Below are 17,226 nucleotides of genomic sequence, written 5' to 3'. Positions count from 1 at the left end.
ATTGTCAAGGACAAGGGTAAGGCTACTAAGGTCGCCGAGAAAAAGGCCCAAGCGTTCGAGAAGGCCTGGACATTGGCAAAAAAAAGGCTGGCATAGATGGACATGAATTTGGGAGGGACGGAGCTCAAACTGGCCGAAGTAGAGAACTTGAACCTAGCACAGGCCAATGAGATTTTCGACCTTAAGGCAGCCCTTGAGGCTTACGAGGAGAAATGGTATAATGAAGGCTTCGCGAACGCTGAAAATTCTGTGGAGTCCATTGTCTATCAAGCTCGGCGACATGGGTTCGAGGAGGGATGGATGGCCGCCCTTTAAGCCATGGGAGTGCCAAACGATTCTCCATTAAGGAATCCTAAGCAAATTCCCTTCTTGGCACCTTCTCCCCCCATTCAAAGTCAATCTGTTGCTACTAACGAAGAGGATACCCCTAGCATGAGGGAGCTGATGTGTGCTATTGACACTCACGTGGACTTAGTTGATCTCAAAGTCACCAATAACCTCAATGCCAAGATGGCCAGCACCCAGCTTGCTGAGGACGTTCAAGCTCAACCATTTGCCACTGATCAGCCTGCCAGAGACGCGCCAGTGTAAACTGCCGAGGACTTTGCCCAATCTCAGTCTGCCGACCCAACTATTCAAGTCTAAAGAAGTTTTTCACCCTACTGTACTCCCTTATTTTCATTATTATTTATTATTTTATTTCATTTTGTATTCTACATTCGATTTTGCCCATGGTTACCGAGATGTGGTGACAAAACACTGGTTAAATTTTAATTTGTGTCTACTTTATTTTGTTTGATTAGTCATCTTGAGATGGTGACGGGACATCTATTTCAATCATATTTATAAATAATTATTGTTGTTAAGTTATTGTCCGTCATACTTTACATTTTCACTCATAAAGACTGGGCGGTGAAATCAAGGTTTACTTCTTCTCAATGATAAAGATTACTCTTTCATTTCTATCCTTAGAAAAGATAGCCTATATCTTTGCCTATTTGGTGATTAGGACTAGGCCGAAAATGGCTTTATGTGTTTAGAGGGAATAAACGTTAGGCTCACGGCTAATCGGTAATTATAATTGAATCGACCACATGCTTGCGTACTTAACGAACATGAATGCCCAGCTTCCAACCTTAGAGAAAGTAAGTGTTAGGATTCCACTTGTTCGGTGACTAGGAACGAACTAAGAACAGGCTCCTGCCCTTAGAGAAATTTAATATAAGATTTCCACGTGCTCGATGATTAGGATCGAACCGGGACCAAGCTATTGTCCTTAGAGAATTTTGATATAAGGTTTCCACCTACTCGGTGATTAGGATCGAACCGGGAACAAACTTCTGACCTTATAAAATTTTAATATAAAGTTTCCACTTATTTGGTGATTAGAATCGAACTAGGAATAAGCTTCTGTCCTTAGAAAAATTTAATATAAGGTTTCCACCTGCTCAATGATTTGGATCGAATCGGGAACAAGCTTCTATGCTTAGAAAAATTTAATATAAAGTTTCCATATGCTCGGTGATTGGGATCGAAGTGGGAACAGGCTTCTGTCCTTAGAGAAATCAAAGATTTAGTTTTCCTCCCGTTTGTTGACCAAGGCTGACAAGTTAATAATGACGAAGCCAAGAGTATAAACACACCTGGATGGACATACATTGCTCACATATTACTTAATATCACTTCACAAATTACATTATACTCAACCCAAGTTTCTATACGCCAACGGTCAGTGGTAAAACTTTTTCAAATTGTGAACATTCCATGGTCGGGGAAGTGGTCTTTCATCCAAGTCTTCTAGATAGTATACTTCTGTGTCAGCAATGGCGGTGACTCTGTAAAGCCCTTCCCAAGTCAGGGCTAGCTTTCTCGCATTGACGTCACACATGTTCCCTACCACCTTCCGTAGTACCAAGTCTCCAGCGCTAAACTCCCTCCTTTTCCCATTTTTGTTGTACCGTCGGGCAAGCTTCTGTTGATATTCTGCTAGCTATATGGTCGCTGATTCCCAATATTCCTCTAACAAGTCCAGCTGCTTCATCATTAATTCATCATTCTTGGTGGGACTGAATCCTGAAACCCAAGCACTGCACAAATTCACCTCGGCCGGTATGACGGCTTCCGCTCCATACGTCAAAGAAAATGGATTTTCTCCCGTGGACCTCTTGGGAGTCGTCCGATATGCCCACAAAACATTGGGCAACTCCTCACCCCACCTACCCTTGGTACCCTCCAACCTTCTCTTTAACCCATTCACGATTGCTTTGTTAGTAGCCTCAGCTTGACTGTTGCTTTGTAGATACACCGGAGTAGAATACCTATTCTTGATGTCGAGATCGCTACAGAACTTGAGGAAAGCTTTACTATCAAATTGCAACCGATTATCTGATACTAGGTTTCTCCAAACCTTATTACTATGTTTCTCCACATAAATTTCTTAACTTCCACATCCTGAATATTAGCCAATGCCTCAGCCTCCGCCCATTTAGTGAAATAGTCCCCAGCAACTAGAACAAATCTTCGGTTCCCGGTAGCCCGGGGGAATGGGCCAACAATGTCTAGCTCTCACTGCGCAAAGGGTCATGGGCTACTAATAGTATTTAAACTCCCAGCTGATTAGTAAATCAACGGAGCGTGATTTTGACATTGCTCACACTTTCAAACATACTCGACAACATCTTTATGCATTTGTGGCCACCAAAATCCCTAAGTCATCGCTCGGTGGGCCAACGAACGTCCACCAACATGGCTACTACATACGCCCATGTGAAGTTCGGTCAGGAACTCATCAATCTTGCTGAGGAGCAGGCACTGTAAGTACAGTCCCCAAAAAGATCTTCGGTGCAGTTTCCAATCTGCCGATAACCAATACCAGGTAGCTACCCGACGTACTCTATCCGCTTCCTTTTCATCGGCTGGCACCCGATCCTTGGCCAAAAAGTCAATGATCGGATCCATCCAACACGACTCGGCCATTGCCACCACTAAAACACCAACCTTTGCGTTAATACTTGGTTCCGCCACCAGCTCCACTTTGATTAGTCGAGATACTTCTTCGATCAATGATGATGCCAATGTGGCTAGCGAGTTAGCATGCCGGTTTTGTCCCCTAGCCACCTAAAACACTTTTACTTTCATAAATTAGTTCATGGTCTTCTTTACCAACCTTAAGTACTCCATCATCCAAGGATCCTTGGCTTTAAAACTTCCTTGCACTTGATTTACCACCAATTGAGAATATGAGCAGACTTCTACCTCTTGGGCACCCAGGTCTAAGACAACTCTCAATCCGGAAAGCAGGGCTTCATACTCGGCTTCATTGTTGGAAGCCCTAAAGCCCAACCTAAAGGAATGCTCCAGCTTTATCCCTTCTGGAGTGACGATGACAATTCCAACCCTAGCTCCTAGTGCGCTAGATGCTCCGTCCACAAATACCTTCCACGGGTGGACTTCTACCTAACAAACTATCTCCCTCTTCGTCCTTGGGGAAAACTCTGTAACAAAATCAACAAGAACCTGACCTTTTACCGAACTTCTAGGTCTGTATCTAATGTCAAAAGAACACAGCTGAGTTCGCCACTTGGCTATCCTGCCCATGAAATCAGATCTCTTTAACAATGACTGCAGAGGATACTCAGTCAGTACATAAACGGTATGAGCTTGAAGTAACAGGGCAACTTCCTTGTAGCATGGACCAATGCCAATACCAACTTCTCTAGAGGCAAATACCTCGTCTTGACATCAACCAAGGTTTTGCTGACATAATATATTGGCTGTTGCACGCCTTGATCCCTCAGCAGTACGGTGCTCAAGGTGTGCTTGGACACCAAGAGATACATGAATAAATCCTCGCCAGGTTCTAGGGTCGACAACATAGGTGCCCGCACCAAATGTTCCTTTAAACTCTGAAAAGTTGTTTCGCACTCCTCGTTCCACTGAAATCCCCTCCCGTTCTTTAAAAGTTGATAAAAAGGATGACACTGGTCAACAAACATGGAAATGAACCGGTTGAGGGTAGCCAGCATGCCGGTCAATACCTAGACTTCCTTTGGATTACTCGGCGGCTTGAGGCACTCTACAGCTTTAATCTGGTCAGGGTTGACTTCTATTCCTTGGCTGGTGATCAGATACCCTAGGAACTTGCCAGGCCTCACTCCAAAAGCGCACTTGTCAACATTGAGGCACAGTTTATGGCACCGAAGTACTTCGAAGACCTCTTTAAGATCATCGATGTGCCGCACCTTCCGTTTGCTTTTAACCACCATATCATCAATGTATACTTCCACCGTACGCCCAATCTTATCCCTAAACATTCTCATCATCATCTGCTGGTAAGTGGTTTCTACATTCTTTAGCCCAAATGGCATTATAGTATAATGGTAGTTAGCGTCAGGGGAGATGAATGTTGTTTTCTCTTGATCCTCGGAGGCCAATGCAATTTGATGATAGCCTTGGAAAGCATCTAGAAAGCTCATCCTCGTGTGATCGTATGTAACGTCTACTAGCTGATCAATCTTTGGCATAGGGAAAGGGTCTTTTGGGCATGCTCGATTCAATTCAATAAAATCAACACAAACCCTTCATTTCTCATTCTTATTGCTTACTACCACGGTATTAGCAAGCCATTCCGGGAAGAAAAAGTTTTTTATAGCACCTGCCTCTTTCAACCTTTTGACCTCTTGCTGGACGGCTTTGATGCGTTCCTTAGCCGACCTCTTCAATTTCTACTTCTTGGGAGGGAACATTGGATCTACGTTAAGCCTATGAACTATGAACTCAGGGTCTACCCCGAACACTTCATATGGGCTCCAGGCAAATACATCCGCATTCTATATAAGAAATAACAGCATTTCCACCTTATCTTCATCCTTCATACCTGCTCTTATCTGAAAACTTCTATCATCGTTCGACAATATTCTTACTCTTATTAAGTCCTTGGCATAACTAGCGCCCTTTCCCCCATAGGGTTCCTGTAATTGCTACAAGGGGACCTCCTCGGCTGGTTCCTTTTGTCTAATCTCCCGGTTAATAGCGTCCACCAAGCACTGTCTAGCCACTTGCTAGTTTCCCTTCACTATAGTAATAACGTGCTCAGTGCAAAATTTGACCTTAACATGCAGAGTAGACGGGACTGCCCCCATCGCATGAATCCATGGCCTTCCAAGAATTGCAAAATACGGGGAAAATGAAGTGACCACTATAAAGATCACCATTACTTCCTTACCTTCCATATTTACAGGAAACGAGATCTGCCTCTCCGGAATTACCATCTGACCATCAAACCCCACCAAGGGTGTATAATACTTAGAAAGATCTTCAATTTTCAATACAAGCCCCCTAAACAAGTTGGGATACATCACTTCTGCACCACTTCCCTGATCTATCAATACTCTCTTTACTATAAAACCATTTATCAGAGCTGTGACCACCAAAGCATCGTCGTGTGGTTGGATCATCCCCTCTAGGTTGTCATCATTAAAGGTAATGGGCTCCCTAGTAAGCTTCAATTTCTTCTCGAAGGGTTGTTCATCAGGATAACTTTCCACTGGAACCATTGCCAGTATCCCTCTCTTCCTGGTCACTAGGGTACCCGTTGAAGCTACATGGGTAACTTCTATCACTCCCAAAAGGGGTGGAAGAAGGTTTTCCCGAGGTCGTGTATCCTACCTAGCATCCTGGTTTCTTGTGTCTACAATAAACACCTTCAAGTACCCCTCCCTCACTAACTATTCTAAATGATCTTTTAACATCCTACACTGTTTGATGGTATGTCCCTTATCCCTATGATAAGTGCAGTACAAGTTATGATTTCTTCTTAATGGGATTTTGTTCGGCCACTGAAAGTATGGTTCGTTCTTGATTCAGTCCACAATTCTGTGTACTGGCTCTTTGAACGCCACGTTCACTTCCCCCGCTTATGCGCCCGATTCCTGGATCCTCAAATCCTTTTGGGGCCTCGACTGAAAGCCACCTTGCCGAGGTTGACTCGTGATCAAGGCCTTACCTTTGCTCTATTGCCGATCATCCTCCAACCTTTTATACTCTTCTATATGCCTCATCAACTGCCTCATGTCTTGGGGAGGTCTCCTGGTCAACGAATCATGTAATTCTGAATCCTCAAGAAATCCTAACCGAAAAGTGCTTGCAACGATTTTTTCATTACCCCCATCGATCTTGTTGTACAGTTCCTAGTACTGGTTAGTATAGCTACGAAGAGTCTCCCCGGCTTCCATCTTCATAGATGCGTCCACGGGTTGTGGAACTCGACTTCAGGTCATAAACCAGACACCAAATTCTTAAATAAGCTTGGCAAAATTGTGAATCGAGCCCTTCCTTAACCCATTGAACCACCTTAAAGCTGTGGGGCCGAGACTCAAAGGAAACACCTTACACATCAACGCATTATTGTGACTGTGCAAGGACATCATCTGGATATAGTGGCTTACATGCTATACTGGATCCGTTTTCCTGTCATAGGAGTTAAACGAAGGCTTTATGAATTTTCTTGGCATAGGCGCCCATTTGATATCTCCCGAGAACAGGGATCGAGTTGCTCTACGCAATGCTCGACATATAACGTCCATGGCGACATTCCAGGGTCATCGCCCTTATGGGGAGATTGAGTCCCTGTCTGCATACTCCCAAGATTGATCCCAGTGCCGATGGGAACTGGATTGATGGGACCCCTCCCTATAACCACCTCCCCCACTGGCTAATCCCTCTACATGCTCCTCACGATCCCTTCTCCGACGCCTACCTCTTGCTTCCAACTCCAAATCTCTTACTAACCTACGTAAACATTCAAGTTTCTCATCCCTTTTGTCAAAATGCTCACATCCCGAAATGCCTGACAATGTCCAATGTGTTTGAAATGACCCTTCTCTAAGTCCAGACTGCTTTTCCTCTTGCTCGTACTCCTTGCCTCCGCACCCCTTCTGTCTCCTTTCCCGCCAAGTGGATCACTAAGAAAATCTCCCAGAGCCACTTTTAGTATAACTCCCATATCGTCTCTCGAACATCTTGCCCGTACAATTCTTGACAGAATCGCAGCTATGTAGGAGATCCCTACAGGCGGCGCCAATTGTACGTACCCAAATTCTACTATGTGGACTAGGATGAGAATTGGGCTCACAATCTACTTGTATAGTGGGCCTAATATTTCCTACTAAGGGCAATTCTGCCTCAAATCACTTTATAGCTTCCCTTAATCCCGGTGAACGCCCTTGCTTTCCTCTCAGTGCTGCTCACCCCTAGGGTCTCGCTTATTTTCTCTCTCTCTCTCTCTCTCTCTCTCTCTCTCTCCAAAATTGCCAACCCCTTGTTCTCGTTCTATTTTCTTATTTATAGCCTGAAGTGGGTAGAGGCATTATGATTACCTCCTGATCTCACTCGTGTGGGTGGAATCCAATATACTTATCCCTGATAAGGGTTAGGTCTATTGGAAATGGTGCTAATGGCATTGAAACTGGTTCCAACCTCCAAAAGACTGCTCGACAGTGATATTCCTCAAGGCACTATCGGGCCATCGAGAACATTGGCTTTCCCAAGCAAGTGTGCTATCGTTCAAGTCGTGCTTGATCGGCAAGGGCTCACTTCTCATATGTTCAAGAAAAGATGGGCTCATCATGACACTTAGGCTCAATTTGGGCCTTAGAGTGCATTCGGCCCAAGATCAAAGGGCTGACAAGAAAAGGGATCATACGCTGTGCTATAAGGCCTAGGGCCATTCCCCGTACAAATACAATGACATTTTCACAAAAAAAAAAAAAATCAAATCTGTAAGTCCCACTATTACTAACTTGTCACATCAAATAACACTCACTCTCTCTATTTGTTGGTAGTTTTTAGAAAAAAAAAAAAAAGTGAAAAGGGGAAGAAAAAGCAGAAAATGATGCCAAATAAAAAAATGAGTACAAGACTTAAGGATAAAAAATGAGTACAGAAAATTAAAATAGAAAATGAATATAACTTCAATACAAACCAAACAGGCCCTAAATGTCTCTGTTGAAAACACCAAGATGTGCTAATTGAGTTACAAGGCTTTTGGTGAGATAAATAATGGATTCCACTCCACGGAAATGTAAATTCCAATCAAAATTGGTTGAAACAAATTAAAATGATTGAAACACGCCAAAATGCACTAAAATTAAATTAATGCATAACAAAAGAGTTTTTTTTTTTTTTTTTTGAGAAGACATAACAAAAGAGTTTCATTGTACCAATTCTATAACTAAAATGTAATATTTATTCCGTTATGGTATAAATGGGATGAAATTGACCATATTAATGGTACCAAGTAGTATTGTCAATTTTCTTCTTAAAAAAGAAAAAGAAAAAGAAAAAAGAAGAGTAGTATTGTCAATTATGTTCTAGTTTGATCGAAATGAAAGAAATATTTCGTGCTAGGAAAGGTGTTGTCCACAACATTTTTACAACAAATCATAAATGGTTAGTTGTTATTGGTTCAAATTTGAACCTAACACTAAGATTACTTTTTTGCCCTAACAATAACAACTAGTAACGACCTGTCACTTAGGATTTTTTATAAAAATGTTGTAAAAATATTGTGGACATATCATTTCTCTTCGTACTAGTTATAACTTGACAAAAATACACTTTTGGTCCCTACATTTTAGGCCAATTCCTATTTTGGTCCCTATTTTGATTTTGCTACTATTATAGTCCCTAAAAACGGAAAATCAATTCCATTTTGGTCTTTGCCATCAACCCACTAACAAAAAAATCCTACATGGCAAATGGAGTGCATGGCATGTTAGATGCTGAATAAAATAATATTAAAAATACTATGTCAATATCCATGTCAGCATTTTAATAATTAAAAAAGCCACCTCAGAAAATTAAAAGAACAAATAATGATATAAATTTTTTTTTTAAACCTTAAGAAAAGAAAAGAATTAAATTAAATTAAATAAACCCAACAACAACAAGTTTTCCTCAACAAAAAAGTAGCAATATCGAAGAGAGAGAGAGTTTTCAAACAGAATAGTTAGAGAGAGAAAGAAAGGGAGAGAGAGATAGAGTCGGCGGAATATATTGTGATAATCAGTGGAATTGTTGAGCAATCTTGGGTGGCATTGAAATTAGTGGATCGAAGAATTTGGGCAAAGATGGTGAATTTGATGGTGGATAGAGCGACGAGCGATATGCTGATCGGTCGAAATTGGGTGATGAACATTGAGATCTACGATATGCTCAATCACGACCCTGGGTGGTTGTGGGTTTGGTCAACAATCTTCCTCTCTCTTGTTTGATCAACGATGGTGTTAATGGGTTTGGTGACTTTGTTGGCGTGGGTTTGTTGACTGATCGTTGGGTTTGGTGACTGCTTCGATGGGTTTAGTGACTGATCGATGGGGTGGATTTTTGGTTTGGTGACTAATCGGTGGCAAAGGTGGTGATGATTGGTGGTCTAATTTGTTCATGTGAGTTTCTAATTGCAGGGTTGGTTGGTTGGTTGGGTTTGTTGTTGGTGTGGGTTTCAGACTTGCTTGAGGTGGGTTTTCTCAGTTCAACTTGCTTGAGATGGGTTTTTCTGGGTTTGAGATTTTTTTTGTTTGGATTGGTTGTGTTATATTTTTGGATTGATTTGGGACTTTGGGGTTTTAGGATTTGATGATTTTGCTGGGTTTGAGATTTATGGTTTTGTTTTTTAGTTGAATTCTTTGGGTTTTTTTTGTGTCTTTGTTTCTTAAAGAAAATTTTAAATTTTTGGGTTTGCTAGTTTGTTTGCTGGGAAGAATATGAAGAACATGTTCTGGAAATAAGAAATGTTCTTACGAAAAAAATAATAATTAGATTTTTTTTTGAATTTTTTGGTCTGGCTTTTTTTAATTAATTTTTTATTAATTTAAATTTGATGTGGCATTTTAAAATTTATTTTAAATAATATTTGAATGGAGACGTCAGCGTTGTGTCAGCAAGCAGGGAATTCCGTTAGCCATATAAGATTTTTTTATTAGTGGGTTGATAGTAGGGACCAAAATGAAATTGATTTTCCGTTTTTAGAGACTAAAATAGTAACAAAATTAAAATAGAGACCAAAATGAGAATCGGTCTATATAGAAACCAAAAGTGTATTTTGGCCTTATAACTTATAACATTGGTACACGAAAACCCATTTTCCATCACGTGTTAAATTTTAGTGTGTTTCAACTATTTCAACCTATTTTGGTTGGGTATTTAGATTTTGGGAGAATTATATTGTAATGGTGGCTCTCTCTCTTTCATAGAGTGAGGTAAACGTACAAACCTCTCTCACTTGCACTTTCAGTTCCCCTTTCCTTCTTCCGTGTCTCCCTCATTTTCCTCCTTTTCTCAGTTGATATTTGGGAAAGCGTTGACCGTAAAAAAAACTTAAAACCATCCATTGGTTGCTTGTCAAATAGAAATAGATTGAGACTTCAAAGTTATAATATTTTTAGATGTATTTTCGGTGCGAATTATGTGGAGCTAACCATGCCATAATTTGGATCTGCCAACAACGGCTTTTAATTCATACATAGATATTTTATAAGCCTCCCCTTCTCAAAAATAAAAATTTTAATTAAATAAAAAAAATATGCCTCTTTTTTTTTTCTTTTTCTTTTTTTTATATATAAGTTATAACTTATAAGCCTCCTTATGATGAGATAATGATTGAGATCAAACAAATTAAGAGATAATAATGTTATCTCTCTCTCTCTCTCTATCTATATATATATATATATATATATTTTTTTTTTTTTTTTTGAGAAAGTAATGTTATCTCTATATATTAAAAGGATTTAGAAAATTAGTTATGACTTCAATAAAATGTCAAAAATATCCTTAATTTAATTAGATAATCATTATTCTTAAAAAATAAAAACAAGGTTAAAATTGTAATTCAACAAAATTCAAAAACAAAAAAAAAACTAGCAAAGATTTTTTTTCCTAAAAATTAGCACACTCTTTATTTTAGAGATGTTACCTCCACAACATTTTTACAATATTTTCATAACAAATCACAAGTGACTAGTTATTATTAGTTCAAATTTGAACCTAACACTAAGATTACTTTTTTGCTCCAACAATAACAACCAATAACAACCTGCCACTTAGAATTTTTTGTAAAAATATTGTGAATATATCATTTCTCATTTTGATATATCTCACACACGTTTAATACTTTTTTTTTCCTAAAAACTAGCGTACACTAAACTAAGCAGTTTACTTCATATCAAATCCTAAATTTTAGTTTCTTATAAATATTTTCTACGATAGATAAATTCAAATTAAAAAATTACATTAAACTCAAAATAAATAAATAAAAGAGCCTCATCGCACGCGTAAAGCGCATGTAATGAGTCTAGTGTTAAATTATTTGATTTTGAATTGGTATAAACAGTAAACTTGATGGATAGTCAGATATTTCTAATTTGTGTTATCTATATATATATATATATATATATATAGGCTTTATTATAAATTACTTTCTCTAACTTTAATGTATTTTCAATTTAATCCCTTTTTTTTCGGTCATTTAATTTTCACTTGTTTCCAACACAGTCCTTCCATCCAATTCCATCAAATCTACAAGGTTTAACTCTACCAAAATGATGTTGCCTTGGAAAGTGAAAATACTAAAACTAATGGCGAGAATGGATGAAATTAGATGAAATGATAATTGAAAACAAATCAAAGTTAAATAACAGAAATTATATATATGAAACTTATAATATTAAATTGAAAATAAATCAGAGTGTAATTATAATTTAGTTTAAAATATATAAAAATAGTGGTAACTCCAAATTTGTCTGTCGAAATGCACTAGTATTGAAATTGTGTTCCAATAGAAAAAGCTAAAATGTTCATCGAAACGAATATAGAAATTCACAACTCAGATATAAAGGGCTTTCTTCTCAACAAAAAAAAAAGATATATATAAATATATATATATATATATGTATGTATGTATGTATACACCCCTTTGGAGCCATTTGATTTCATAATATTGCAAACAAAAATCAAAGCTGGCTCTTTTTATTTTTGGCCATTTAAGTAACTCCCTAAATGGTTCTTAAGGCCCTAAAAATGAAAGAAAACCCAATTTTTTAGTCTTATAGTGTGATACTATGATAATATATTCTTATAACAATCTAAAGTAGAATATATTTCATTCTCAAAAATAAAATAAAGTAGAATATATTTTATTCTCATTGACTTTTCTTCCTTCTTTTTTGGGAAAGTGATCCATGTTTGACTAAAAATGTTTGACAAAAAATAAACGGTTCCTTAAACTGAAAGAAACATACACGTAATTTTTTTTTTTAGTATAATACTATATTCATATAACAATCTAAAATAAAATATACTTTATACCCATTAAATTTCATTTTAAAAAAAAGTGATCCATGTTTGACTAAAAATAAATCATTATCTTATACCTTTTTTTTACTCTCTCTCTCTCCCTTAAAAAATAGATATTGCGAAGGTCACCATAAAATCACTTACGCAGGAAAGTATCTTATACGTCTCAACCATATAAAAAATTTTCCACTTATGCATGCAGTTCCTCTCTATCTCTTAAAGTATTCACGTTTTGACAAAGTCATCATTAAACTACCCATATTCTCTTTATATTTACGTGGTGTTCGGAGGAGAGGAAAGTAGAGGCCAAAGGGCATGAGGGAAAACTAAAGGACAAGGAAGGAGAATGGTTATCTATTTTTCTTGTTTAGATAAAATTAAAATGCAAGGAAAGGAGATTTTTGAGAAATGCGATGTCTGTAATATTTTCACAACTAATCATAAGTAGTAAGTTGTTATTAGTTTTAATTTAAATTTACTATTGAAATTACTTTTTTACCCTTCAATAACAACCGGTCACTTATGATATGTTGTAAAAGTATTATGAAAATAATAAAGACATAGCATTTCTCGAAATGACAAGACATTTTTTTTTTTTTTTTTGGTAAAAAGGAATTTTCATTAAAAAGACTAAGGAGAATACAAAAGCTCAGGACAAAGCCTGTTTACAACCAGCCCCTGGCAATCAGCCAAAACAAGAGGCACCAAGTCCACAGGCAGACAAAAGAAGGAACTAAAATCTAAACATTGACAGCTACCTAAGTAAGCTAATCTATCAGCACATCTATTAGCTTCACGATAGATATGCTTGAAACTAAGGTGGGGAATCTGAGAAGCTAGATGTCTACAGTCATCAAAAAGCAAGGAAACTATAGTATTAGCATATGAGGGATTTTTTAGAGCATCAACAAGAGCTTTGGCATCGAGCTCCACCATAACAGCATTCAAGTTTAGATGCTTACAAAGGAGTAAACCATCACCCAAGGCCCACGTTTCAGCCAAGAAACTGTTAGCTTTACCAATTTTTCTAGTGAAACCTATGATCCAATTGCCGTGATCATCCCTAATCAGCCCTCCTCCTCCAGCCGACCCTACAGCAACATCCGCAGCCCCATCAGTATTGAGCTTGACCCAACCCGTGTTTGGCTTTTCCCTTTTGATTTGTCTGAATATCATTCGATTCCTACCCCTTGGTTGAGTTACACAGTGCACAAACTCCATGGCTTGTATAAATATCACGTTAGAGATGTTTGGGTTAACACCTTTGTTGTTGAAGATAACTTGATTCCTCTGATTCCACAAAGCCCATATGGCAAAAGAAAAAAGGGAGAACCAGGGAATACCTTTGACAGTGTGAGAAGACTTTGAACTAGCATTGGAAGACAGCCAAAGTTTAAAGTCTTGAGAAAAGAAATTAGTATTTAAGTGGTGAGACCCCAACTGATGCCACACCGGTTTCACAAGGCGACAGTCATGAAGAGCATGGGAAATAGATTCAGGATGCTCTAAGCACAAGGGGCACAAAGTGTCTAATAACATACCTCTTTTGGCTAAGTACTCCTTGACACCAACACTGTTGTGCATACACCTCTAGATGAACATTTGGATTTTTGGCAAGGTCTGGATCTTCCAAATCCAAGAACTCAAATAGGAACCAGCAACCATTTGATCTGTGGCTAAGAGGTAAGCACTCTTCATATCAAAACTTCCCTTAGCAGAGAACTTCCAAGCCAACTTATCACAACTTCTAGGAACTACCAGCAATGGGACCGCTTGAATGTCAACTTTAATTTCTGGGGGAATTTCAAAAGGTATGGCAGCCCAATTCCAACCATACGGTGTACGCAGGTCCTTCAAAGTGAGGCTGGTCGAATCTTGAGGGAGGGGGGCATGAATGCTAGATCTGATGGGACCACTATTCAACCAACAATCTGACCAAAAATTAAGACTGCTCTCATACCCTGGAACCCATTTAGCCCTTTTTTTGAATACATCTATGCCTTTTCTCAAGCCTTTCCAGGTAAAGGAGCTTGGAAGCTTTGACTCATTTCTAGAGCTTAACCGCTGCCTTGATCCATACTTGAATCTGAGAACTTTGGCCCATAGAGCTTCCTTCTCGGTGTGAAACCACCAATTAAGTTCAGCTAGGAGAGCCGTATTTCTCCCTTTTGCAGATTGAAGCCCCAAACCACCGATTCTTTGGGCTTGGTAACTATTTCCTAGTTGACCTAGTGCATTTTCCTTTTGTGCTTAGAGGACCCCTAGAGAAAATTCCTATTAACTCTATCTATGCCATTGAGTATTTTGTTGGGTAAAGAATTACTCTGCATTACATAGCTAGGAATGGCTGAAGTCGATGCTTGAATAAGAACCATTCTACCCGCCATAGAGAGTAGATTGGCCTTCCAACCAGCAAGTTTCTTTTTAACCCTATCCAAAATGGACCCAAAATCATGCCTCTGCCTCCCTGGGTGATTTATAGGAAAACCCAAATACTTGCCAAAGTTGGTAGTAGCATTAAATCCCAAAATGCCAGTTAAAACATCTCTTAGATCCGGGCCGACATTAGGAGAAAAGAAAACACGGGATTTAGCTTCACTAACTTTCTGCCCAGATTTATTGCAAAAATCTTGAAGGACAGAACTGATGGCAGCACAATTTTCAGGAGTCGCACTGGCAAAAAGGACCAAGTCGTCAGTAAAGAAAAGGTGTGAAAAAGCCGGACCACTTCTAGAAGCTTTAACAGGGGTCCATAACTTGGCAACACATTTATCCTCTATTAAATTCCCCAAAAACTCCATGCAAAGGATGAAAAGGTAGGGGGAGAGAGGATCACCTTGCCTAATACCTCTCGAGGGTAGGAAAGGGTCAAGACTGCCACCATTCAAGAGAAGGGAAGTGGACACAGTGGTAACACAGCTCATAATAAGCTTAATGAGGTTTTCCGGGAAATTAAATCGAGTGAGCATCTCCCTAATAAAGCTCCACTCAATTCTATCATAAGCTTTTTCCAAATCGGTCTTGATGGCCATGATCCCTCTATTTCCTTTGGTTCTCCTAATGGTGTGAATCAATTCTTGGACAATGATAACATTATCAACACCTCTCCTTCCTGGGACGAAAGCAGTCTGGTAAGGAGAAACAAGCTTGTCTAAATGAGGTCTGATTCTGGCAACTAAAATCTTGGTGATTATCTTGTAGACTGAATTGCATAAACTGATTGGTCTATAGTTCCTAATAGTTTCCGGACCTTGAATCTTAGGAATGAGAACAATATGAGCGTTGTTGAGATACTCGGGAACTTTCCTTGTAATGAAGACTTTTTCAACCTCCTTCCTCACTGACTCCCCCACAATGAGCCAAAACCTTTGGTAGAAACTAGCATGTACCCCATCCGGACCCGGGGCTTTGTAAGGTTTCATGGACTAGAGAGTCTCCTTAATTTCTTTTGTGGAAACAATGGCATCAATCGACTGCTTTACCTCCTCTGACAGCTTAACATGCCACTGCTCCAGACAAGGGAGGTTCCAAGAGACCATCTCTTGTGCAATGGTGTACAAAGTATGGAATCCTGACCTAAAATGCTCCATTACCTCCCTTTCCTCAGTGAGCCACGATTCCCTTTCATCTTTGACTGCCGCAATGTGGTTTCTTTTCCTCCGGGCAAGGGTAGACACATGTTAGAAGGAGGTGTTCCTATCCCCTTGGATCATCTAGTTCAACCTAGACTTCAACAGCCAAAGATCACGCTCTTGGTCCAAAATAGTTTCCAATTCACTAAGGAGCTGCTTCTCAAGACAAATAAGAGAAGAGCTAGGATTATTGGACAGTGCCTTCTGAGTGCCATAAATTCTAGCCAAAATTCTCCTTTTCCTCTGATGAATGTTGCCAAAGTGGTTTTCGTTCCACACAGAAGCATCTTTAGAGAAATAATCGATGGACTCTGATAAATCTCTACTCCCATTCCAAGCTTTGGAAACAACGGTGGGAAAAGAGGTGTCAGAAAGCCAAAATTCTTGAAACCTGAATGGCCTGATGAGCTTTACTGTACTGACTGGTGTCGCTTCCATGAGAACAGGGCAATGATTAGAGTGACACCTAGGAAGGTGGGTTACTCTAGCATTCGGGTAAATGATGCACCAATCCGGGTTCATGAAAAATCTATCTATCTTTTCAAGAATCAAATTGGTAATATCTCTCTTATTTGACCAAGTATATCTGGGACCCGAAAATCCCATATCCACCATACTACATCTATCAAGGCAATCCTTAAAAGCTAGAGATCGATTGATATTTATGCCTTTACCTCCGAATTTATCCTCATTAATTAACGGCTCATTAAAATCGCCAGCTATGACCCACGGCAACTTATGCAAATTTGCAACTTTAGTTAAATTCTCCCACAAAATACATCTCTCTTCACTCCTAGGACTGCCATATATAGCAGAAAATAGCCAAGTAAGTCTAGAAGCTCGTACCTTAACTTCAACGTGAATTTCCTGTTCTGTCTTTGCAAGTAATTCCACTTCCACTAAGTCAGAATTCCAAAGAAGCCATAGACCACCAGAGAGTCCAATGGTATTTGTGTGAATGGCACCATCGAACGTCAACCTATCAGTGATCGCCTTTGCTCTATCACCCCCCAGTTTCGTCTCCATAACCATAAGGATGGCCGGATTATGCTCCTGGACTAAATTACGGATATGATCCTGAAAATAAGGCTTCTGGACACCTCTACTGTTCCAAATAATAAAATTCATTGAGGGTTGGAGAAAAAGGACTGTGGAACAAACTTTAGAGGAAAGGGGCGGCCCCATTTCCCTCATCGAACACCATATGATCTTCGGCAAGGCATCCACCATCGGACACCATATGAAC

At 39.2% G+C, this 17,226-nt stretch overlaps 2 protein-coding genes across 2 annotated transcripts; both read right to left on the bottom strand.

Annotated features, from left to right (window-relative positions):
* Positions 1 to 5,060: 5,060 nt before the first annotated feature.
* LOC115970201 lies at positions 5,061 to 5,555 on the bottom strand. Its single transcript, XM_031089864.1, has one exon. The coding sequence runs from the start codon at positions 5,553 to 5,555 to the stop codon at positions 5,061 to 5,063; it is 495 nt and encodes a 164-aa protein (XP_030945724.1).
* A 10,506-nt stretch (positions 5,556 to 16,061) lies between these two features.
* Positions 16,062 to 17,006, bottom strand: LOC115970176. The gene has a single exon (XM_031089841.1). It carries the CDS (start codon positions 17,004 to 17,006, stop codon positions 16,062 to 16,064), a length of 945 nt encoding a protein of 314 aa, XP_030945701.1.
* Positions 17,007 to 17,226: the final 220 nt, after the last annotated feature.

This window comes from Quercus lobata, chromosome 2 (genome assembly GCF_001633185.2).
Source record: "Quercus lobata isolate SW786 chromosome 2, ValleyOak3.0 Primary Assembly, whole genome shotgun sequence".
NCBI classification, from domain to species: domain Eukaryota; kingdom Viridiplantae; phylum Streptophyta; class Magnoliopsida; order Fagales; family Fagaceae; genus Quercus; species Quercus lobata.
Note: the sequence above shows the minus strand (reverse complement) of the source record. Positions and strands in the feature narration are given on the sequence as shown.